This window comes from Branchiostoma lanceolatum, chromosome 2, assembly GCF_035083965.1.
Source record: "Branchiostoma lanceolatum isolate klBraLanc5 chromosome 2, klBraLanc5.hap2, whole genome shotgun sequence".
NCBI lineage: Eukaryota > Metazoa > Chordata > Leptocardii > Amphioxiformes > Branchiostomatidae > Branchiostoma > Branchiostoma lanceolatum.
In genome coordinates, this window is record NC_089723.1 from 32,427,333 (window position 1) to 32,453,024 (window position 25,692).

General features: G+C 42.1%; 1 protein-coding gene across 4 annotated transcripts; it reads left to right on the forward strand.

The window, feature by feature from the left end:
* Nucleotides 1-2,564: 2,564 nt before the first annotated feature.
* On the forward strand, nucleotides 2,565-24,631 carry LOC136426642 (eosinophil peroxidase-like). Of its 4 annotated transcripts, none has more exons than XM_066415356.1 (21): nucleotides 2,565-2,669; nucleotides 11,132-11,204; nucleotides 14,395-14,530; nucleotides 14,887-15,038; nucleotides 15,270-15,571; nucleotides 15,981-16,105; nucleotides 16,337-16,439; nucleotides 16,900-17,054; nucleotides 17,333-17,447; nucleotides 18,220-18,466; nucleotides 19,447-19,577; nucleotides 19,988-20,128; nucleotides 20,574-20,721; nucleotides 20,847-21,042; nucleotides 21,284-21,486; nucleotides 21,744-21,914; nucleotides 22,110-22,235; nucleotides 22,401-22,500; nucleotides 22,740-22,896; nucleotides 23,084-23,140; nucleotides 23,579-24,631. In XM_066415356.1, the coding sequence occupies exons 2-21, from the start codon at nucleotides 11,135-11,137 to the stop codon at nucleotides 23,612-23,614; spliced, it is 2,871 nt and encodes a 956-aa protein (XP_066271453.1). In that variant the 5' UTR covers nucleotides 2,565-2,669; nucleotides 11,132-11,134; the 3' UTR covers nucleotides 23,615-24,631. The 4 variants fall into 4 exon arrangements, with proteins under 4 accessions (XP_066271453.1, XP_066271454.1, XP_066271456.1 ...); XM_066415357.1 differs by lacking the exon at nucleotides 2,565-2,669 and adding an exon at nucleotides 7,057-7,060 and having other exon boundaries at nucleotides 11,130-11,204; XM_066415359.1 differs by lacking the exon at nucleotides 2,565-2,669 and adding an exon at nucleotides 10,420-10,579.
* Nucleotides 24,632-25,692: the final 1,061 nt, after the last annotated feature.

Consider the following 25,692-nt stretch of genomic DNA (forward strand, 5'->3'; position numbering starts at 1 on the left):
TTACTTATATCAATACCAACCAATGTAATTCACTATCACTTTTATGATTTAACATGCATAATTTATGCATATTTGATTACGTCATCGGTCAAAATCTAAGATGGCGGATGATAATATTAGATTAGCTATAACCGGCTATTTCAACCTCAAATTTCATCATTACCATGTTTGTTCAAACAGAAACAATCTTAATATAACGTTTTAGCCAATTTCTTTATTGTGTTAGTAGGTTATATGATGAAAAAATGCATTTAAAATAATTCAAGATGGCGGAACCAAGATGGCAGAATTGGCTAATGTAACCTGATATGAATATAATTTTTATGACGTCATTTTGACGTCGTTCCTGTTGCCATCTACAAATAATGTCTTTGGATATATTATGATTTATCATACATAATTTCTATTCAAGTTCTATTCGTGTACCTTTGAGTTATATGAAAACACCCAATTTGTTGATTTTCGTCAATAAAATCACATAAATGACGTCATAATACGTCGCAACGTCAGTAATCTTTACGTTCATTTAGATAATTTGTTTTTTTTCACGTTTCTAAAAAACTATATTTTGTAACTATGATCATAATAACCCTTATTATACACGTTACTAGATGACAAGTATCAAACAATAGGAATATGAGTGCAGATTTTGCTGGGGTCAGTTTTGACCCCACCGGACCATGCGTAAACTTTCTAGGATAACTTAATCAACAATGTGCCAATCTCGGTAAAAACTTGTGAGAAGTTATAAGACATATATACAAACAAACTCATAGAAGGAATTTTGTTTTCGATTCGAAATGTCAAAATGGCACATGTTGATATACGTCTGGGGTCAGTTTTGACCCCATACGGTGGTTTGAGGGTTAAATCTTTCTACTTCCGCGTTCGTTTTTCTAATCTTTATGTATGTATGGTTTCAATTTTCCCAATCTCTACACCTGCGCGCGGTACTGCTTTAAACATTGCTTCCTGATAGAATAATAGCTTTGGATAATGTCTAATCAAAATTCCAATGGAGCTACCCCGCCCCTCATGTACTGATGAAACACCGCTTTCATATGAATGCGATGTAAACATCAATAGAATGTACAAACTACACCTGCGTTGTACCGCTAGATTTCGGCCATGTGCAACCCCATGCAAATCATTGCAGTTTTGTTAAAGTAAGTCAAGATAAGAATTCTGTTATCTAATATGTAGAAAATGGAAGTCATCTAAGTTAGAAAATAATGCAATTTTTAATAGAAATTTTGAAAATTATATCATATGTCTGATAAGATGGAAAAATTCATACAGTGACTCTGTGGTTGGGGCGCTTGTTGAGTCATTGCTCAGACTGGATTTTAGTAACTGAAGAATTACTTTTGTTACTTCGTATCAAAATTCCAACGAATCAAAAACCGCCCCCCCGTACTAATCGAAACACCGCTTTCATGTAATGTAAAAAGGTACAAACCACACCTGTGTTGTACCGCTAGCCAGTGGCCATGCAAATGATTACACCTCATCTTAACCAGACAAAAATTGTTTATGTACTTGTGTTGACCCAACTTTATTAGAATCTGAGTGCCTTTAAAGTCTCATTACAAAGGCCATATAAAGACAAACAGAAGCTAATGTCATATCAAGGAGGTTAAAAGGGGTTACCTCCTTGGTCATATCAAGCTACCATGCACTGATTTATGACTAACGCACGCGGCCGGGGAAACCGGAAGAGAAGGAAAAAGTCAACAAGTCAATCCAAAGGCTCTGTACGATATTTTAAAACCGCATTTCGTAACCCTTAAACAGGCATAAGCAGTTAAGAAAGCTTTTTTTTCGAATTCATAAGCAAAAGCTTAGAGTTTTCCCAAGGGATGAGTAAACTACCTATGTAATTATAATTCAAAGGGACTTCCACCAATGATTTCCCTTCTTAAACACCAACAGTCAGCCTATGTCAAGAAGGGGCATGGATCCTGAAATTTTGAGCATATCTTTTTTTGGAATGAAATCGTGATTTCAGCTTGATGTTCTGTGTCGATTCAGAATTGAATACATCAGTAGCTGTAATTACAAGAGTCTTTGTGTTCTTGATTAAGATAGATAAATATCTAATTCCCTTGATAAGCGTCATTAATTAACTTAAGGACTAGCCACTAGGTAAATAGCATCCATGTGTGATAATCTTCTCTGTTAGATTACTATTATTTGTTTGACACCACACCCACATTATTATCTGCTGACACGCAGGTGAGAAAACTTTTGTCCAGACAAGCTAAGTCAGGTATGCACATGACATAAAGGTGTGAGCATCTCATGTAGAGTACTACTACTAGTTCTCGGAAACACTTGTGTCCTTTTTTCCCCAAGTCTGGTGCGTAAACTTATTGAATAGGTTCATACAGAAAGAAAACTTCACTATTCAAAAGACGTCCACTGGAGAGCTAGTTTGAAATCTCTCCTTGTCATTTACTGTATGTCAGTGAGTCCCCGGGTCATTAGCAACCACCAAGCCACGCATGCGTATTGGCTCGGCCAGCGTTGCTAGGTAGTTGTCTGAGAGCAGCCAATCAGATATCATTGTTCTGTAACCTAGGATTGAAGTAGCAGAACGTGAGCGAGAAGTCTTTATATGTGGCTTCAAAAGACTCCAAGGCATTCGGGCAAGAAGGCCGGAAGAGAAGGTGAGTGTTTTTGTGACCTATTTCATTTTAGCAATCGTTTTCTGAATACGAGTAGATTATTGACTATTTTTGATATAGAGGTTTGTATGTGTGATTACAAGTTAGATATATGCGGATCTGGGTCACTATAATTCTTAAGATAATGTTCGATTTTTTTCTGCTTTATAGAAAAATATATCGGGGCCCGGTACCCTGTGCAAACGAAGTTTGATAGAATTTTGGTAGAATGTTGTCCTGACTCCATTCTTACAGATTCAGAAATGCAGTGGATAAAATATGTCTGATCTTTGCATATATCCTCGGTGCTTCCACAAACATAAAGCCAACCTGCAAGTTTCTCAGTGATAGGTTGAAGACTAGTATAGTAGGTTTAGTTACTGTTAGAAATTATTCATTCTGCTAGAATATTGTCCCGACCCAACTTCATAAGAGTGTCGGACAAGAAAGCAACGGGTCGACCAAAGACTAAACAAGCTGCAAATATCACGAGTAAACTGTTTTCAATACAATCGATGTGTGTTTTAGCTATCATCAAAATGTGTAGAAAACTGGCTAAGAGACGGGGACCAACAAAAATGCATCTTTAGGTGGCCGTTTTGAGAATGACATCTTATCGCCGATCGGACAGGTACGAAAGGGATATTTAGTCTAACTCACAACGCGGTTCACATGTGACAAACTCTCAAAAGTTCAGGTATACCCCAGTGTCATGCGACAAGATTAGTTAGCTCGCACGTCCTTCAGCTAATCCTTCCGCGCTAAATACTACTTGTTCTCATGCTATCTGCCCAGCCAGCTATCTATAGACCAGTGTGCAGGTCAGTTGACAGCCTGTTTACCAGGAATTTACATACAACTCGGACTTTTCTTCTCAGTGTAATTTTTTATTTATTTTAATCTCTTTAATCTCTTATCTTTCTGGGGCCCGACTGGGGTCAGATCCTCACGATGTACTGCAGCCGTGGAAGCACTAGTGTGTGTGTGATGAATGGAATACATCGATAAGCACCCGTCGTGTACCGTATACGTCAGTGAAACAATTGGGGCCACATGTGCGTGATACCAGCTTGCTTGTAAAGAAAACCAATATTTAATGCGTCCCCAGTGTTTCAACCCCGGGGCTTTTAATGATCTTTTTTCCTATGATTTGAAACATCACATTGTTCTTTGCACAACTGGTGGTGATGGATGAATTTACGTGTTCCATCCATCCATCACTCTTCACCAGGTGTGTTTACAGTGTCAACAGACAATGGTGTTCAACTTCATGTTATCCCAACAGTTTCCACTGTAGCACTCCTTAGGACGTAATGAATGATATCCGAGCTACCATCCGTGTTTGACTCGGTCTGCACCATAGTTTTTGATGGGTAGTGACTAAAAAAAGACCCTATCTCACTAGACCCGCGGCACGCTGGCGGCGTCGCTGCGGCCGATCGAATTGACAAAGCACTCAACGAATTTGTGTGTTTTTATGTCTTTTTGGTCATACTTGTACGTTTTGAATGATATTCCCATTATAAAGTCAAGGGTAACACAAATCCAGTTCAGAACGCAGACGCCGCCAGCGTGCCGCGGGTGCAGTGAGAGGGGGGCTTAAGACCCCCATTCCACTATGACGCGCGGAGGCCTCACTGGGACCGAACGATTTGACAGTGCACTCAACGAGTGTCGAAGTGATTTTGAAAAAAATCTGGCGTTTTGTCTACGTTTAGGGGTGTGCAATGGTTTCTCATGTTCTTCGTTGTGTTTTTTCCTGTGGACTTTCTTGGTCACTTTTAGCTTGGAGCTTTGTTCTTTGTTTTTGGCATCTTTGTTCCTTTGTTTCTTTAGCCTTTTCCCCCATAACTTTTGCCCTTGTTTCAGCCTTTTGCTCGGGTGTTCAGCTGCTTTCTTAGCTTTATACAATTCTCTTTCCCTTGCAAGCCTTTCAGCCTTTTGCTCAGGTCTTTTGGTTGATTTCTTAGCTTTTTTTCAATTCTCTTTGCCTTGCAAGCCTTTCAGCAATTTATTCAGGTGTTTCGGTTGATTTCTTACCTTTATACAATGCCCTTCACTTTGCAAGCGTTTGATTTCTTTTGTCATTTGTTTCATTGGCCTTTTTCTCCATATCTTTTGCCCTTGTTTCAGCCTTTTGCTCGGGCGTTTCAGCTGCTTTCTTAGCTTTATACAATTCTCTTTCCCTTGCAATCCTTTCAGCCTTTTGCTCAGGTCTTTTGGTTGATTTCTTAACTTTTTTCAAATTCAAATTCCAATTTTGTTCAGGTGTTTCGGTTGATTTCTTACCTTTATACAATTTTCTTTGCCTTGCAAGCCTTTCCGCATTTTATTCAGGTGTTTCGGTTGATTTATTACCTTTATACAATGCCCTTCACTTTGCAAGTGTTTCATCTCTTTTGTCATTTGTTTCTTTGGTCTTTTTCTTCATAACTTTTGCCCTTGTTAAAAGCGGCCGAGCCTTTTGCTCGGGTGTTTCAGCTGCTTTGTTAGCTTTATATAATTCTCTTCGCCTTGCCTTTTATCTCTTTGGTCATCTGTTGCAGAATCTTTTGTTGTTCTACATTTGTAGCTTGCTCTTTGCTTTGACACTTTATCCACTTGTTGGTCTGCGTTTGTTTTTGACCTACGTGTAGCTGAAGCATAGTGTTCTTCATCTATGCCATTTACATGTTTTGTTTTTTTGCCATGGTCTTGTCAGTACTGTGTTCAACTTGTGGTGAGATTCCTGATGCAGATAAACATGTTTTATGTTGATCGGGAAGGACGCCTTTGGTAGATTCTATTCGAGGTAGGTAAGTGGAAGATTGTAGATGTGGGTACTTGGATGAGGGCCTTATTTGGTTTGAAATGTTGTGAACAGCGTCATCGAATACAGGACATTTTCTGTTTTAAGGGGTACAACCTCAAAATTGCATGTTAACATTGAATTTGTATAAAGTTGTTGCCGTGTGCATACTCTAGGTAGAAGTACCATGAATATCAGGCAATCCTGTTTTGTGGTTTCTGGCATGTGAATCATAGACAACATATTTATTGTCAGTGTGGAGTAAAGCTACAGTTGAACCTTCTAAACTAGATGCTGCTATAAACAAACATGTATCAGATGCAGTAAATGCTTCTTCTAGGGCTTTCTGTAACGTGTAGTATGGATAATTTGCTTCTATGCTGAATAAATCTAACTCGCTGACTATTGTACGGTAACTCGAACGAGTTATTTTTGTAATACAGCGACGGCCAGTGTACATATTCTCGATCTACATTTACCTAAAGACACATACAGCTGGACTAATGTTACCTACACGGACGTTATGGCAACTATAAGGCATATAAATGAGATATTTATGTCCTACCTCACATTCCGGAGTGGTCACCAAACACGAAGAACCAATTCAAATAATGCCAAATGAAATAAATAAATTCAAATCCCTTAATATCATTGAATAGAAATAACAGCCTGAGATTAAATTACATTATAAAATACATTATAAATCCACCTATAAAAGTCTTCAGGTTTTTCCATCAGAAAATTTATATTTCCGAACAGTTGTAGCGGTTACATGCGGTCGCACATGTGTCATACAAATCAAGACTGCCCGGCTGTATACTTGCATCCTTGCCATATAAGGCAAAGGCTGAACATCAAACATGGAAGGTCTTCATGGTGTGCGACACAGTGTTGAACCAAGTACCATTGAAGCATTGATGGAAGGTAAGAGCCAAGACAAAAATGAATTTTTTCAAGATTTGTGTGATTTGTCGATGAAGTCTAACGTTAGACATCTAGGTAATACGATCATTGTTACTGACGAAAAGTAGTGAATGCTCACTTGAAACATCTGACCGTTTCCAAAAAGCATACCCAGTTGCTTGAGTAACTGTTATTTGGCGTATTTGTGTGATTTGTTGTCTTTTTAGTCATACTTTTACAATAATAAAATCAAGGGTAGCACAAATCCAATTTAGGACGCAGCGAGGTCGCCAACGTGTCGCGGGTCCAGTGAGATAGGGACTTTAGTGGAATGGGGGCCTTACGCACCTTACCAGAATAACATCTAGACTTTTGAGACTCCAGTCGATAGTCCAGTGAGAAAATCGGTTGTCAGGCGGAATGAAATCCGAGCGAATCTAACATGGGAAGATGTTTGTAGACCTTATTTAGTTTCTCCACTTGGTCCATCCTTAGGGCACTTATGTATGCTCATGGTGGAATTCTCTGCGCGGCAGCAGACCGAAGACGAAGAGTTGTTTTTGTTCATCATGAACTAAACAAGGAACAAAAACCTGGGAAGAGCCATCAAATGCCATATAAAGAAAGACTGAAGCTCATATCATGTCAAGCTACCATTCACTGATTTACGACTAACGCACGCGGCCGGGGAAACCGGAAGAGAATGAAAAAGTCAACAAGTCAATCCGAAGGGTCTGTACGATATTCAACCGCATTTCGTAATCCTAAAACAGCAATAAGCAGCAATAAGCAGTTTTAAAAGAAAGCAATAAGCAGTTTTAAAAGAAAGCTTTTTTAGGTCTTTTTTTTTGCTGTTATAGAAGCATATGCGCCGTGTTCTCTCGTGAATGTCATGTTCTGATGTCGACAGCCCAACGTCCAAAGCACCCAGTCCGCGGCGAAGTTTCCCACTCCAGAGGGGCATCACTTGCCAGCGAGTGCACGATCCCAACACGCGAGCAAACAGCATGAGAGCTCTCTAATTGTAACTAAGTTTAATCGGGAGTTTCTTGTCGAAATGTAGTGTTTGTGGAGCACTCCTCCTAGACTGGTTAGAACCGGGCCGACTTTTCATTCTACTTGATTTATCTGTTTACAATTGAGAAAGCCCAACCTTTTGCAAATGGGGATGTAAATACTTGAACTCTTTTATCTCATCGACAAAGTTGTTTTGTACACGTTTTAACGAAAAAGTAGGGTTCAACAACGTTGAGTACAAACGTTTGCGCCTCCTGATCATGAAATTTTATATGGGATTGCATCTACATGTAGTTATACTCCCTGAATTTAGTTATACCTGGAAATGTTCTTTTTCTTGGAGGCTCAAAGTTGTGCACAATTGATTCCAAGGGGTTTCTGGCGGTACCTTGTGTAAATGAAGCCAATAAACAGATGGACCATTCGATATCTATTCATATGGATCACTTCAAACTTTGGATTTGATGTTGACATGTCACGAGCTCCGATTGTTCACTTTCACCACAAACAGGGTGCGTCAATTTACCAACATGGAGACTAGTATCTCGCGCCCTGACTGGCTACAATGGCGAAGCCCCGCCATCTTTATCTAGAAGCAAAGTCGAAGAATTACTCATTCTACCCTGTCGAATGTGTTCCTTCTAATCCGTGACACTAAAACCACCTGTACCATCACGTTGATGCAAGGTTAGACATCTAGGTACATAACAATTGATGAAAAAAAATGGATAAATTCTCCGAGACAGAGTTAGACAGTTGACAACCTGGTTAGTGCGCCACGAGTTGGTTTGGACGCGGAGTAAGAAAAGGCCATCAACGAGCGTATCTATACAACTCCACCCAAAACACCCCCTGACAATAGTATCTCCTGAGTTCCATCAAGAGCTAATTGATTGCAGAAACACTAATTAGAATAATTAAAGCTTATTCAGTCCAAATACCAGTTCTACTAGATCCCTCGAGCTTTGTCCTACTGAAGACGGCGGATGTTGTCTGAAACGTCTGACTCTGTTTAAAAAAAGACCTTAATACAACTGTTTGATTTATTCATTTTTGCATTTTTAACCTGCACCATTCTTTTGTTTTATTTCTAATGAATAGAAATGGCACAGAAAGAAGGAAATTGTTAGGTTATTGTCTTAACGACTTAAACGATTGCTTCTTTTGTTTTCTTAATCGTCTGACTTTTCTCCTTGGTGAAGAATGCCGTGAAAACTGGATGTCACTACTCTTTTTTGTATTGGGTTAATTTGTTGTGTCATCTGTCGAGTCACTGAATCGATTAATTACATGTTTATTATCTCTTGTCTCCTGAGTGAAGAATTACGGGAAAGAACAACCGGTTATGAACGGTTTAAGCTCGTTCTCATTTAAATGTACACATTTTGTAACGTCCGTTACCGTTTGAAGTAAGACGTTCCTGACATTAAGATATGCCACATATAAGGTGCCAAACTGTCGTTTTTACGACGACTTCGTCTTACGTCTAACCAAAGTATCGGTTACAGATGTAGCGAAAACAAACCACTCGACTTCCCAATCCTGTCTTATTTCCCGTAGTTGCTACAAAGGTTGTGCAAAATCCTCCCCAAGCCGGGATAATCAGATCTGCAAACTTCACGTTCCCAAAAGCGGTTTAAACCCAAATCCGCAGGGTTTAGCTGGAAACTGTTGCTTCAGATGGCAGAAAATGTACACAGGTTTGTAACGATTATCCTGGATGGGTCTGGACCCAGAGATCAGCAGCTAGGATCGGGTCTGCATCTTGTTTTCAAACAGAACAAGACACAATCAAAAGATACACCTTGCAAACTCAACTTTGTTTTACTTCACGATTGTACTGCTGCATTTGACGCCCCACAATCATTTTGCCATCACAGCCTTATCCCTTTCCTCTCCAAGATCTTTCATTTGAGTGTTTATTTGTGTGATTTGTTCACAACAGTATACTGTAAATGATTCTCAAGAAGGACTAATATAAGTAGCACATAGACAAAACGTCATGACGGCGGCCCAATTCTAAACTTGTCACAACGGTGACGCTGCACTGTTGCGTAAGGCCGTGTGCCAGGATTTAGGTGAAAGTTGCTTTTATTTTACATTCAACATCTGTCCCACTTGTCAAAGCTTACCATAGAAAATCCAAAGGAATGTTCAAGGAGAACTCACTGCTTTCTGTCGCCACTTCAGCCAACAACTTTGGGCGGGAAACACAGCGCTTCTCCTCCCCCGCCGCCGCAATACAAACCAAGAACCTCCTCCAACTCTACCTGACAAAACACCTGAGTGCGCCATGGGTGCCTTAATGGTCCAGGTGGGGGAGGTAGCAAAGGAAACCACTTGTTCCACCAGGTGTAATCGGCCGTGCGGAAGAGTTAAGAGGTTCTCCGGTTGGCTTGGGAATCGGAGGGCGGAAAATGTTCGCGGCCGCCGTCAATCAGCGTATAAAGTCTGGACGGAAATGTGGTAGCATGGTAACAGTACGGATAGTGCAACAATGCCTTATTAGAATACCTTTATAATTAAGCTCGTTTAGTAACGTTGTTCACTGTGTCATGCCAGTAGTTTCCCAACCCTAAAGTCCAGTAAGAATGTAAGAAAAATGGTTTTGCCTTTCTATCTTATTCTAGCTTGTGAAAAATTCGCGGTTGCGGTAAAGTATCATATCGGCCAAAGTGTTTTTTTCTGCACAACATTCTTCATTATTTGGTTTTAACGCATTTGTCATTGCAGAAATAATCGATAACGATTGAAAAATTCAATGCAAAGACACTACATGTACATTATGTACTAGTATTGTATTTTCAACGAATATCAATAAAGTACATACACGAGCAATGGGACGTACAGTCACGTGTGATGTCGCTTGCATCTTGGTGTGGATGACCTATATAGACACGTGTTCCCAACTGCATACGCATGTCAGTAGTCATGGCAACGCCGAACCCCTAGAATACCAATCTGCTGAACGACATCCTCTGCGAGCGCGGTGGCCCGTGAGTCGGGTCCTTAAGACAATTATAATTGTTACAAGTGGCACTAGAGGAACCTCTCGGCAGTGATCACTTGGCTCACCTGTGGCCACTCTCACCTGGAGACAGAGAACACTTTCATCTGGCGTGGTTCGGGGAAAGCGTCACACAGCCGTGCGTATGTTCTGATACAGGCGGACTTGTCACCCAGGGACCGGGAAATAGGAAACTTGGTGCGAGCTTATTTCTTCTAAAACTGTTCTGTCTTGATTCGTCTTTCAGTCGATGTTGTCTCGCTACTGGACTGATGTAAGCCGCGTTAGCGAATAGGTACAGCATCAGATCAGTTTGTCTCGCTCAAACGTGTATGCATGGCAATTAATTTCGATGACAGCTGACAACGTTTTGCTTTGGTGTACTCTTTCAAACCTGTTCAGAGTGATTGCGAATCTATAAGATGTTGATCAGTGACAGCTTGCGTATAGGCAACAGGTCACGATATTCGTGGTAGCATTTCCATTGCTACTTCACGTGAAGACAACTTCAGACTACTTTTCTTTCTGTGTGTGCAACGAAATTTTCATCTTTGTTCGACTACAAGTGACGACGGTGTGTTTCACGTGGTTTGACTGCAGCGGTTGATCATTAACAAACACGGCTGTGTAGATCTTTACCATGTTTCTCCTTTCCTTGATTGAGGATTGATATCTGAGTGTGTATGGATTGAGCTATTAGGAGATGAATACACGATAGTGTTTGACATTTTTTGTTCCTACCGTACACAGACGATGGCGCCCACAACTGTACTCGTTCTCCTGACGTCGTTGGTCGTCCTTGTGCGCGCAGACGTCCTCACCAGTAAGTCTGCTTCCCGTTGTTTATAGTTGATATACAAGTATTTGTCATACAAAATCAGACAATATCATGGTATTAACATGGGCAAAATACAAAATCACAGAAACAGTACATGCAGCTAATTACGAAGGGGGTTCACACTTGTTCGTAAATTAAAGTCCGTACGAGTTGCGTATTGGCATTTTTTGGCTTAGGTAAAGTTTGCGGGAAAGAAGTTGTTTTAAACAGTCTGTTTGTGCAGTCTGGTTATGGGACCAAAAACAAACGGCCGCAAAATTTACCTAAGACAAAAAAATGTAAATACGCAACTCACACTGCTCTTCGGAAACCGCCGACTGACGACAAGTGTATTTTGCAATCAAGACGTCTGGTGATTTAATCACATATTCGTATTCGATAAGAAAAAGGTAAGTTGTGCGACCCATGTGTGATATCTTTCTTTATGCCAATGACTCTGCCATCGATAGCTTGCAGATCCTCCTGGTTCTAATTGAGCAACAAAGAAGTACATGTCATAAGACAGTCTATATCTTTTTTTCAAAATACTGTTTTTAACATATCATATGAAAGATCTTTCTACACTTTGATTCCAAAGAGCCAGCTTTTGTTTCAAATTGCAAGTAAGCAGTGTTACCACCGAGTCTTTAAGTACAGGAGCGAATGGAAAACAGAGTAGCAACGGATTTGCATTGCCAGGAGATGAGAGCTGTTAGTACAGTAAACTTTTAAACGAAAAAATAACAAATCACCCCTTCTTAAGCCTCAAGCCTACAGTAAGTAAAGTATCGCCGAAATTCTTAAGCGGAGTATAAGTGAACATTACTTGAAGTGCAAGCATTGCGTTATTGCTGGAAAAAAGTTTCGTTCACGTGTTAGTTAGGCCATATTCATTTTATTATGACATTTTTTTGGGAACCCCAAAACTGATGCGAGCGTGCGAAAACACGCACATGGTTGTCTTCGTTATGAAACTTAAGTGACCAGGAAGGTTGAACAAATTACTAGACACACAGAGTTTGTTACACCGAACAACAGATTTTTCGTTCTTTCACATCTTCTTTTTCTTTTAAATCGACATTAGCATCCGTTTTCCGATGTTTTGTTTGCAATTTACGGCACATATCTGCTCATTTTGCAGCTGCCGTGACGCGTACGATTTACAGTATGGTCGAAAACTTTTTTGGGGGGGGGGAAACGGGCGAAAACAGATGCGCGCGAGGATGTCATTCATATGGTCTTACAGAAGGAGAAAAATCTGGAATGGTGTTGAGGTCGCTCTGTTACTCTTGTGGAACCGTTAAGGAGTTCGGTGCTTCCACAGAAGTAGCTGTCAAGAAAAACAAGAACTTCTTATATTCGATCACCCTGCATGAATGTCTATTTGATTTGTCACGATGACGATGCAGTTCCCGTGAGTTGATTGTAATTTGCATGATCATGCTGCAGTGGCGCAGAAGTTCGCATCGTCATGGTGAAAGGGCAGTTTTGCATTAATGTTGAACTACAGTGATTTCGCACTCCTGATAACGCCTCGTGCCTCGTTCAGAACTAGCCATTTCTTTCTGGACATTTTTAAGTCTTTGTTTTCACGACTGTGGTTGTGGCTGAATCAAAGTCAAGTGAATCATTACGGAAGTTTCAAAATCGTAACTCCCAAAAGGTTTACTTTAACAGTTTGACTGTATTGCTTGTTTTTGCATTTGGATGTCTAAAAGTGTATATTTCAAACTTGAAAGTGGCAAAATGTCGTTTCTGTTTGAGGGGACGCTTAAATTTGGCAAAGATTTAGTTTCTATAAAAGGACTATGTTGCACGGGGCGGAAAACAAGATTCCCTGATGTTTCAGGGAGTTCTCTATTGCTTTCTGAACTCATCTCGTCTTTGGTAAGAACGTGTTTCTCGTCATGAGTCTTCCAGATCAGTTTCTTCCAACCCTCCACCGGACGGAGACTATCCGAATCTTTTCGAAGGAGCGCGTTTTTGTTTTTGTGCGGTGGTGAAAGACGGGGGGCAGAAAAAAACACATAGCGCACTTGGACCCGCTTCAATGAGCGGGGCTACTTCAACATGAATGTGCTCTCTGGACAGTATCACACTCTAGGTGCCTGTCAAACTATCAAAAAAACACTTTCTCTACGTTTGAAAGAACAGTTGTTTTTCAAAGCCAAAAGTCTCAGGAGAAAGTTTTCACTGTGTGGCACTTCAAGAGAAAGAAAGTCTCTAGTGGGAGACTTTTGAGGCGCTTCTGTGGTATCAAGGAGGTTTAAAATGTTATGAAAAGTAGTTGCGGTATTTCATCGTAAGTTGGGCGTGAAACGGGCAGATGGGATCTGTCACCACTAGTTTCGACCTGTGACGGGTTGACGCCCGCTAGTTCTCACTAGAAAAGGGACGAAGAAAAACAAAAGTTCCACATTTTAAACACAAGGAGTTAACGTCCTGCCTGACGTTAGAAAAAGGTTGGACGTTGACCCCGTTGTGTTTAGAATGTTCAACTTTTGTTCAACTTGAAAAAAAACAAAAGTTGCACATTCTAAACACAACGGGGTCAACGTCCAGTCTGACGTTGAGCGAGCCACTAACACACGAACAGAAAGAACACGCCTGATTGATTAAGACATCAATTAATTCAGTTGTGTGGTTAACATTGTTAGAATGTTGTGTGCATTCTTATTTTGTACCCCCCAACTTGCAATGAACGTCTGACAAGGGTGGAACAGCGTGTCGGTGCGAAAAACTGCAATGAAGATAATAAAGGTGTGGACGATTCTCTCTAGATTTCTCTGAAAGAAACCAAAGACTGATTGTTTGCGATGCCTCGTTACTTTTGGTAGTGGCAAAGCTTACTAAACATTTCTCCTTTCCAATAGAGAACTCCCTGAAACATCAGGGAATCTTGTTTTCCGCCCCGTTCAACATAGTCCTTTTTTAGAAACTAAATCTTTGCCAAATTTAAGCGTCCCCTCAAACAGAAACGACATTTTGCCACTTTCAAGTTTGAAATATACACTTTTAGACATCCAAATGCAAAAACAAGCAATACAGTCAAACTGTTAAAGTAAACCTTTTTTTTAATTTTTTTAATCTCCAAGCACTTAAGCATACCTACCAGTGGCAGGACAGCATCCATGGGCGAAACAATATCCAACTCGCAACACATACATGTATGTCAATGTCTGATTCCTCACCGTAGTGTCTGCAGAATCACGGGATGACCCGGAAGAGCTTTACCCCGGAGACGTCTACGTCACTTCCTCTCTGCTTGAAGCTATGACGCGTGTGGACAGGGTCATCAACCACACCAAGAAGATGCACGAAGACCCGAACAGGTAACGAGGGAGATGGAACACTATAGATTCGTCATGGACTTGTTCTAGTCGTCTATCAAGTTGGAAAGCAGCAGGGAAAGCTACATGTAGTATCTATATACAATCAAGAACCGACGTTTCGGTAACCGTCTGTCACCTTCCTCAGGGCAATACACTGACTGGTAGCATGCAATACTGCAGCTAGGTGCCGCTGCTTACAATGCGGTCCCAAACGTTAAGTAAAAGTATTGTCATATATGCCGCTGTTGATTGTATCCAGATCCCGTGAATAAAGTAGAAGCTTGTTATTGAAATCATTTACGATTTTTTTTACTTTAGTTTCAATCAACTATTCATTTTGTTGTGGCTGTGTTCAGGGAGATGACGCCGTTTGACTTCCTGGACCTGTTCCGGCACATGAGCCCGGACGCACAGCGGGAGGCACGGGCGGCAGAGATTGTGGAGAATACCATTCAGCTGGTGGCCGAGAAGGTTAAGGCTCATCATAGGAGCAAGAGGATGATCGAAGGCAAGATTCTCCTTAGATGTCTTACTCACCTTCAGCTAGTCCCATCGTCATGTATAAGATGTCTTATAAGAATGTCATCAATCTTATATTTAATATCATAGATCTGATTTCCTTTAAGTTAGTAGAAGAACGCTTTCAATTTAGTCAGGAGTAATGTAGCGAGGGTCAAGTGGCTTGACTACCCTGATAAGTCCAGAACATGACTTGGAAGTTATTTCTTTTGTCACACAGACCTTCCTGCCATCAGCGCGCTGATCTCTCAGCAGCAGCTGAACACCATCGCCTCCATCTCCGGCTGCGCACGCTCCGTGACCCGGGTCAACTGTTCCTCCAACTGCCTCTCCAGCAAGTACCGCACCATCGACGGATCCTGCAACAACAGGGACAATCCGCTGTGGGGCTCTTCAATGACGCCCTTCAAGCGTTTCCTGCCGCCCATCTACGAGAATCAGTGGAACGAGCCCGTGGGCTGGAACAAGACTCGGGAGTATAACGGATTCACCCTGCCCAGCGTCCGCCATGTTTCCAACCAGGTATGCCCGAAACCTTGTCAGTTAGTCAACTTCAATAGGTTGGTATGTCATTTGCAAGGTACCTAAATTATTTTTACACAACCACAGTAAAACTCCTCAAAGACGTTTCGGTAAAGTCAGTCATGAACAGAGACGAGGGGGATATAGACTCAGGGACGTTTGGGACTGCGTTCCTGTTGCTGTAACGCCACCTGGCGGCAAGGAGTAGTTGCGACAAGATCAACATGGCCTGATGATAGCATTAGCAGATGGTCGCAGTCGATACATCAGTGACTCTCAGAGATTCTCCCAACGAAAATTGAGTGTTGATTCGTTTTAGTGTTGCAAAACGCTGGTTGATTGTGTCAACTTGCGCAACTTTCATTGTGTCATTGTTGTCGTTCAACGGAAGTTGTTGCTGTATGTCTAGCTCATGACCACGCCAACAAACGTGGAGGATCCTGACTACACACACATGCTGACTCAGTTTGGACAGTTCCTGGACCACGATACAGATCTCACCGCAACCGCTGTGGGGCGCACCATGTTCACACCGTTAGTACAGTCTACATTTCCAATCTATAGAAAACAGAATATCAATACATTTCATGATATAAACTACTGGCTCTCATCTGAAATTGTCTTCACTTCATTAACATCTATTTAGAGCTTTGGTATAAAACCTGGTTCTGCCAGATCTTTCCTTGGTCACTGACGAAAGATAGCGGATGCTGTCTGAAACGTCTGACTGTTTCAAAATCGCATTTTCTCTGCTGTACTGTCTAGGATGGGCACCGTCACGTGTGGAATGACCTGTGACAACATCATGCCGTGTTTCCCCATCCCCATTCCTGATGACGACCCCCGCATAGACAACGTTCGGGACAGGGTACGGGATTTCAGTTGATTCACTTTGATTTGTTTCAAACAGCGTCTCGCAAAAGTCAACGTACAATACATGTAGTTCCTAATTTGGTTTAGGCAACATCCCCGTTAATGATTTGGTCCCAAATTCACCGGTACCCGCCGGGTATGTAGCCGGCCCCGGCCGGGCCCCGAAGCCACAAATTTGTCACAGTGGACTGCCGGGTACCGGAAGTACCTCTCTGTGTTCGCACGGTTAGCTCACGGTGTCTGTTGGTTACAGGGTCCCGGGTTGAATTTAAGTCCGAGTTAAAGTCACCGCGGGACCCGGAAGTGCCCCAAAATACATGTAGCCCGGTAGCCCGTGAACTACCAGGAGGGGCCCCTTTTTCCAATTTGGACCGCAACATAAGGGATGCATATGGGCTCTACGTCCGAGACAGGTTTCGGTACTTCACGGTGTTGATTTCCCGTCCCTTCCGCAGGCCTGCATGCCGTTCACCCGCTCCAGCGCTGTGTGCGGAACGGGAGAGACGTCCACCATCTTCAACACCGTCATCGCCCGCGAACAGATCAACCAGATCACCAGCTTCATCGACGCCTCCATGGTCTACGGATCGACATTCGCGATGGCGCAGTCGTGAGTTTCGTTGTGCCATTCTTCTTCAAAGCAGCTGCTTCCGTCATCATAGCATCGATCATTTTCTGAACGCCTTAGAAAAGTCGCTAGGGTTAACGTTGCAAACATTCTTCCAAAGAAAAATCACACTTTTTTACAATGGTGATGATCCCATGTTCATGTTCCTTTGCCGCCGTAGCCCTACCCAGTTTGAAGATCTTATACATTTAACCTTTGTTGAGCTGATTTGTGCCCGTTGATACCGATTAATTCTCCTTTTTTGTTGTTTGCTTCACAAGACTGCGAGATTTCAGTACAGATGACGGCCTGTTGCGCGTGCAGGAAGGGGCAGACATCGACTCAGGACTGGACCTACTTCCTTTCCAGAACGAGATGGTGACCTCCTGCAATCAGGTCAGTGGGAACCAATCAGAGCGCCCGGTGTATAAATCATAGGCCTTAAAAAAGACAAATCGGCCGATTGGTGATGATTGAGCAAGAAGGCAAAGAATCTTTGAGAAAAATTCGTCATAAAAATCCACTTTCTAACTGTGATAAACGCAAATTTGGTGTTTCAACCTTTGAGAATAAGGCACCTCATAGTGATTAGATCTATTCCCCCCAACACTGTTGTTGTTGTTCCCGGGTAAGGTACAATCCAATTCAATCCAATCATATCGTCTCATGACCGTATCGGTGATGTGATTGGCTGGTAACGTTCCCTCGAACAGCTGGAGGAACACTTGATTGGCAGAAGGATGGTCAGTGGAAGGGCTATTGGTCAGGGTTGTTGCTGCTGGTGTATTGGGTATTGCGCCATACAGAAGCAGCGCACCCTGGCGGAGATGATCATTCACAAGACTATCCCTCGTAAGTTCAATACAACTAGACATGAAATATGCGCATCTTACAAATAACGAGTTATTCACATGTATTATGTCTTCTAGAAACTACGTTATAATCGAAAAACTATGTGAATTTGTGTACAAATGTTTCAAGAAGAGAGAAGAGACTCTGTAGATTTAGATGGAATATATCACAATGTTCCTTTTCTTTTACTCCATGTTACCTAATGCATTTAGCCCATGTTGGGCATGGATATGCAATAAAGTTCATTGTCATTGTCATTGTCATTGTCATTGTCATTTAAAAACGATTGACGTCACACAAGTTTTCTTTTCTTAAGGATCCGAACGGAGGAGACATCGTCCCATGCTTCCTTGCCGGCGACGGACGGGTTAATGAGGTCAACACGCTGATCGCATCACACACCATCTGGGTCCGCGAGCACAACCGACTCGCCCGGGAGCTGAAGCGTATCAATCCGCACTGGAACGGAGAACAGATCTACCAGGAGGCCCGTAAGATCGTCGGGTCGGAGGTGCAGCACATCACCTTTACCGAGTACCTCCCCAAGATCCTTGGGCAAAGAGGTAACATTTCTAAAATAAAATTTTGACCATAAAGTTGCCATAAGAACTGGATTGTGTTACTGTCCGCCAGTGTCCGGCAGGCTGGCGGACAGGGCAGCACATCATAATGTGCTGCACATCATCTTGATCCAAAGAAAGAAAACTCGTTTACCTGCATTATTTCATAAGCCTTAAGCATCTACTAGTGCAAGTTAAGGTACTTTAAATATCATTGGAATCAGTATACATGTACACCTTTCAACACATTTATATGCTCTGCATTTTTATGGCTTTGTATAGCTAGACGACACTTCTTAAAATTCTCCATACACCATTGATTCGATGTCATGCTGGTACCATGAAGTTGATATCCACCTCTTCTTACCCTCTTTTCACAACTCCTCCTTCAGAACACATGTGCTACATCTTGTATCTCTCTTCAACAACCGGGTGTCTTAGGACAACTGCGTTGTGGCCTCGAGCCTCGTTAGAAAGTCTTAGATTGGATGAGCCACAGGTAGGTCACCCTTGCTCTTCCTTCTTGTCTCAAGCTTATTCTTTCTTTTGAATCACATACGACCTTATAGCTAGATCATCGCAGTTTCGATTACTAGTCGGGGTTTCTTAACTTAACTTTAAAAAAAAATTTCTTAACTTGCAGGTTTTGGGTACGGGTCCGGGTACGTATCGCCGGTGCCGGTCGCCTTCTGGTGCAGGTTGATTTTGTACTATGAGTACATGCAGAATTTGACGCATACTGCACCTGGAACATTATAATATCTTAAGAAACCGTTTATTAAGCAGATATATCATGGCACGAAAAATGTCTTAGCATGTTAATCACTTTTCAGAGACGAAAGAACACATTTTGCTCCTCGGTACTCAGGTGTTGCCGTTAGCATTCTCATATTTATCTTCTATGTATGAATATTCATAATCGTTAAGGTGTGCACACAAAGCAGCGTGTCCATGTGTAACATTTTTGTATATATATGACTCAGGGATGGACCAGATGGGGGAATACGCCGGATACAACCCAAACGTGAACCCCTCGACCCGGAACGAGTTCGCGACTGCCGCCTTCAGGTTCGGCCACGCCGCCATTGGCGAATTTGTCAGGCGTTTGGATGAGGTAGGAATGACGTCATTGACATGAGCGTTATTCTGAATGACAGACAGACTTAACAGATTAACTGACAAACAGTGACACGAAATCAACAATCAGACTCCTCCATCTGCTCAAGGGGCGGTAGTGAATGAATAACCGACGGAAAGTCCCGATGACCGGAACGGAAGCTATCGGACGAGGAGGGGGCATAGATCAACAGGTGGTATCAAATTAGCCGAGCTGACAATCACGTTAGAAAAGGGCGCAAATGAACTATTACTACCACTAAATTAAACAGGATGTGACTCAGAAAATGACTCAGAGTCATTTAACGAACTCTCAAGAAAAAATTGTGAGTTTTCTCGGCCTCTCACGGGACACCAAGACTGTCCGTTCGTTCTTCATCGATATTCATGTTGTTTTTTTACTCTCAGAATTACGACGAGGCCGCGATTGGGCACGTCACCCTCAGTGACGCCTTCTTCTCTCCGTGGCGCATCATGCGGGAGAGCGGGATAGACCCGGTGATCAGGGGGCTCATCGGGGGGTTCGCCAAGCTGGTCACTCCTACACAGGTAAGGCACTGCTTCTTTCTATCTCTTTTTCTATCCAAAACAATGTGGCCGGCCACTCTGGTGACATGGCAACAGAACAACAATCCTGGCTGCTACCCTGAAATAGAGGTCCCGAATCTCTCTACTTCTTCGCATAGGCTATTGCGTAGGATGGAATACTGTGTACATATGTTTCGTCATGGAAATGGATAAACGCATTTAAAGTATACTGGTCGTGTCATACATGATGTTGGTACTATCGTCTCGACTGACTTCACGCAACTGTTGATGGGCTGCTTTGAAGTATGAATTAGGGTGTGTCGTCGTGAGACCCTATCGCTCTGCTGCGAAGGCAATACCAACTGGAGATTTACACGTAAACGACAAATATCAAAATATGAGCACTGGTGAGAGGATTAACGTGAGATTTACATTCAAGTTTAATTGGCAATTCCTGCTTTTCCAGGTCATGCACGAGCAGCTGTCCCAGAACCTCTTCAAGCTGAGGAACCAGATAGCGCTGGATCTGGCCTCCCTGAACACCCAGCGCGGCCGTGACCACGGTATGCCCTTCTACAACGACTGGAGGGTCTTCTGCAACCTCACTAGGGCAGGTGAGAGGCATGTATAAACACGTCTAAGGATGATTATGGACCCCTTTGTAGTTCTGGTAGTATCTTTCGTTCAGACAATTATTGGTAGAGTGAATACTCTTTTTTTTACCCAATCCCATTTACAGCGTCCTTTGACGACTTATCCGGTGAGATCTCCAACTCGGACGTACGTGACACACTATCTGACGTATATGGTGACGTCAACAACATTGACCTTTGGCCTGCAGCCCAGCTTGAGGATCACGAGGACGGGGCGAGAGTTGGGCCGACCTTCAGGTGCATGCTGGCGGAGCAGTTCAAGGCACACCGAGACGGGGACAGGTAAGGACATGACAAACGTTCTTTTGCAGAGAATCCTGTGTGCAGGGAAGCAGAGAAAAGATAGGAACTGATTGAAGAGATAACAGGAGTGACTGGTCATAGGACTTTTTTCTTGTTACTAAGGCAACCTAGGAAGAAATGTGTGAGGATCTCGAACAATGCTGATGCACCATTGCCAATGCCGGGCATTGCAGCACTGTGTTACCGGAGTCTAGTCTTAAAACTGTCCTTCCATTTCCAGGTTTTGGTTCGAGAGTGATGGTGTCCTCACGCCGTCACAGCGTACCGAGATCAGACAGGTGACGTACGCACGAATCATCTGCGACACCACCGGGATCACGCGCCTGCCCCCTGACGTGTTCCGGCGCAGCGCCGTGGCTGACATGGTGGCGTGTGATGACATCCCCGGCATCAACCTGCAGTTCTGGGAGGACATTCCTGCAGGTACGTATCTTCTTAACGACACGCCAACAGTGACATGAAACATTCAAACGTATCTCTATTTGCTTTTATCAATGGAGGCTGTTCCTTTTTGCCAGTACGTGGTCTTTCTGTAGTATAGCTGTGACAATTTTCGCATTAAAGTTACAGCGTTTGAGCTGACGACATACTCATCCAGCAAAAGTAATCTTATCATTCATGGTATCGAAAGAGTGTGTTTCGTTGATTTACAATGTCCCTTGTATGATTGCATCTGATAGACGAGCCTTGTGGCGAGCCTGCGGAAGTAGAGGACGCCTATGTGCAGAAGTGCGGCGAGAATTTCTCAGACACTCACATCTACACCTGCGACCCCGGGTACGCCATGACAGGGGCTGGTGAGATCCGTTGCCTCGGGGGAAGGGTGGACAACCCACCGCCAACATGCTCAGGTAAGCCCGCTAATTGTGCCCGGCCAGACTTCTTCTGTATTTCACATTGTCTGGTTGCTGTCAACGCGTCGATGGCATGTAGTTTCTACTTTATCTATCATACTTTTTTTATAATATTTTCCTTGGATTACGTCTGGTTACTTGTTCTAGACAATATGTGATTTCTTCGAATCTGTGCTTTTACATTCCATTTAGATATCGACGAATGCGCAAGAGGAGACCTAAACAACTGCGAAGAACTCTGCGTCAACTCAGTCGGGTCTTTCATGTGCGCATGCCCAGAGGGCTTCATGCTGAATGACGACGGAGTGAGCTGTTCAAGTAAGTGATTGCACACAAGAATTAAAACTACAATATCTCATTTATTAGTGGTTAAAAGTCTTGCATCGTCGTCAATTCTTTGATTTCTGTTAATCGTTTATTTTCCTTATTTTGGGAGAAACCCTTCACAGTTTCATAATCATATGGCGATGTTTGTTACTACAGTTGACAGCTCCCTGAGTCTGGGCTGGATCATCGCGATCCTGTTCATCGTCCTGTTCTGCCTGGCCATGTGCGCCATGGTGTTCGTCTTGGTCAAGGGATGGTTAGTACGGCTGGAGTAAAAATTCATTGGAGGAAAAGCACCTGTTTTCAAATTTACATAAATGAACTATGAACTAAAAGTCCAAGAGTGAAGGTGATTGGCAAGAATGAATTGAAGAAAGTCTGACTGCAGCAGAAGGAGCTGCTCGAGGTCCCCGTCACTTCAGCTGTAGAAAACGGTGGATGATAATGATGATGAATCATTAGATCTAATGTACAATCATATGATCCTATCTACAGGCACACTCACCACCAGAGCCAGGAGATCCAGCGCATCAAGCAGCTGAACGCCAAGCCTATCGACCGCAACGGCGTGGACAACACGTCCTTCATCTCCGACAAGCACGACAAGAAGTCCCTGACTGGAACGTCCTCTGGAGACTCCGGCGTGTTGGAGGTCAGTCTTAGCTCTAGATTTACACAGTAACGTTGTCGTTACTTCTGGCACCCTCACTGTTCTTCTGAAGATTGAGAAGGGCAGAGCCTATTTCGTACGGCAAATAACAATGTTTATTGATAAAAGCCCGGTATAAGGCCTTTGTTTCCAAGGGCTACGTCTCCATTAAAAGGCAACATATTTTCAGTCTGCAGGGTCTGTGCAATATTCCAGTCATAGAAGTGGAAGACTGTCGATGACCATGGTAACGTAGATATTCTTCGTATGTACAATGTGTGGCAATTTGTCTGGTCATCACTTTTTCTAGCATGCTTGGTGATATCATCATTGGTGATGGTCTACGTAATAAATGTTTTTATTCCTCGGTACAGGGTTTCGTTTTTTTCTTCACCTCATTTCTCTGTAATAATCTTATCTAACGATGAAAACTGATAAATGGACAATCCACAGGTGTCTCGCCGTCGGTAACTGATGCACTATTTTCTGTGGTGGTCGTTGACTGGTGACTTGGTGTTCTGTCGTTTTTGTTGAGAACCATTTGGACACTAATACTGTATCTGGAATAAGGAAACGAGTCTGCCATATCGAGCTCCAGACTACCATCCAGTAATGCCATTATTGATGTGTATCAATGACTTTGATTTGCTTTCATATGATATATTGTCATTTATTCCTTTTTCAGGAGGATCTGGACTCCCTGCCAGGGGTGGTCAGCTAGACTTGCTGCCTACGTACTGCGCGGTGAAGGATTGGTTGGTCTCCATGGGGAAAGCGTGGAAAGCCTAACAGACGCACACATCAGGCTCTTCCTGATTATATCTATTGTGTGGACTTTTGTGCTTGAGTCTGAGTTCATTGCGATCCAGTTTTAGCTTGCCTTTGGGAAGTTGCTGTGGTCAATGAAAAAACATTACTTTTGTAAATATTGTGTGGTTCTGCGGTTTACCTGTCAGAATAACATCTGTGCTGTGATATTACAGTCGGAGTGTGCTAGGAACTATTATCGAACCAATATACTAGTAGTATCTTATTTCAATATCCTCAAATACGAGAGATGTAAACAGGTTGCTCTGACGGCACCTCATACGTAATGATTTGTATAGTTTTCTAACAATCGTGAATCATAGACTACATTTTATATATATATAGTGATTTCTATGTTGTGAGAACTTGTGACTTATTGCTGATTTGTGTATTAAAAGGTATGTTTTCGTCTGAGCTCAAGGAGTTTAAACCGCCAAATGCCTGAGAAATCAGAACAAAATACTCGTTCCTTTCCACGTTTGACAAGGCTACAATCATGAAATACACGGTAAACAAAAAGAATATTGGATGCAGCACAATTCAAGCTGTCAATATTGGGCCATAAGGACTATATAATTTCATGAAATAAATTTTGATTGTAATTGTAATCATAGTGATTATTTTTCTAAAAAGTATAACACCGAAAAATGAAAATCCTTTATTTTTCATTGTTAAGAATTCATATTATATATCATATTGTTCAAAATAAAGAACTAACATACAGTCATTACAATATTTCAGCTGTGACAATAGATGGCCATGGCGAGCTGTCAAAATGAAAGTTGTAGATTTACATTTCAATGAGTGAAATATATATGTGTGTGATAGTTTGCTGTGAAGCATTAAGACTTTTGATAGTGAAATATTGTGATTGTCGTTGGAACTGCAATTATTTGCTTAACTTTTGCTATTAAAACATCAAAACGTAAAACAGTTTGTTTGTGGCTGTTGCATTTTCCTTCCTGAACAGTGTGAAATGAAATATCGATTCATGAAAAAGAACCATCTTCTTTGCGTGCGTTGACTGGTAACGTTATTTCATAAATGGCACTGACATTTCTCTCTCATTACAGTTTATCTCCGGGTCCCTTTATTGTGTATGTGATATTTTCTTACCAGAAAGACTGCGACACACATAAGTCAACCATTATTAAAATTGGAGGCCAAAGTATGATTTGACAATATAGTTGAACAGCATATTCTATCAAGCACGGCAATTTCCACTTTAATTTGGCTAGTCTGGCCGCAATAATTTAGTCAGCACTTCGTCTGTCAAGGTATTTATCGCAAATCAGATTGTTCCATTTTGAGCATTTGTGGAGATAAATCATCGATATTTGTGCAATGCTTGATTGACTTAAGAAAACAGATCCTTGTGCTTTACTCCAGTTTTTACCACAACGCTGTCGCCCTTTATATTCTGAATATTTGCCCAGTTCATAGCCCTGATAAAAAGCAAACATGATTGAAAAGTGAACCGAAACAGTCCCTTGACCAAAAACAATAAAAGGCTCACAGTACAGCTGTAGTTCAAATCACAGCACTAATACAGATCTGTGGGCCCTAGTTTGGTTATATGTGACGTTACATATCACATCACAATTTTTGTCTTGATTGTTTTCATGCACCACATGTTTTATTATCGCAACCACCACCGGCCACACTAGGGAAAAACCTGTCCTCACATAGAAGCGTTATACCCCGCGAGGGGCCTTGATTTAATACTATAAGTAGAAGCAGAAAAACACAATAAAGGGTTTGGGATTTATTCGAAGGACCTGTATGATACCATATCATTTATTATATATATATATATATATATACATGTATACACACACACACACATATATACATATATCATTCATCAAGCGGAAAATATTATTATTATTTCGCATAACTACCTCATCCGTTACCTCGAATAGATTCTCCTCCTTGCAGTGCGGTGTCTCCTGTGTGTTCCTACTCCTGACAAGTGGGGTTCCCATACTGGAA

What these genes read in the sequence shown, in the direction of transcription:
- LOC136426642 (XM_066415356.1), top strand. Translation starts at nt 11,135, where the DNA reads ATGGCGCCCACAACTGTACTCGTTCTCCTGACGTCGTTGGTCGTCCTT. An exon ending in GCGCGCAGACGTCCTCACCA is followed by an intron (nt 11,205 to 14,394) that starts GTAAGTCTGCTT and finishes TCCTCACCGTAG; the next exon opens with TGTCTGCAGAATCACGGGAT. An exon ending in CTGCAACCTCACTAGGGCAG is followed by an intron (nt 20,722 to 20,846) that starts GTGAGAGGCATG and finishes TCCCATTTACAG; the next exon opens with CGTCCTTTGACGACTTATCC.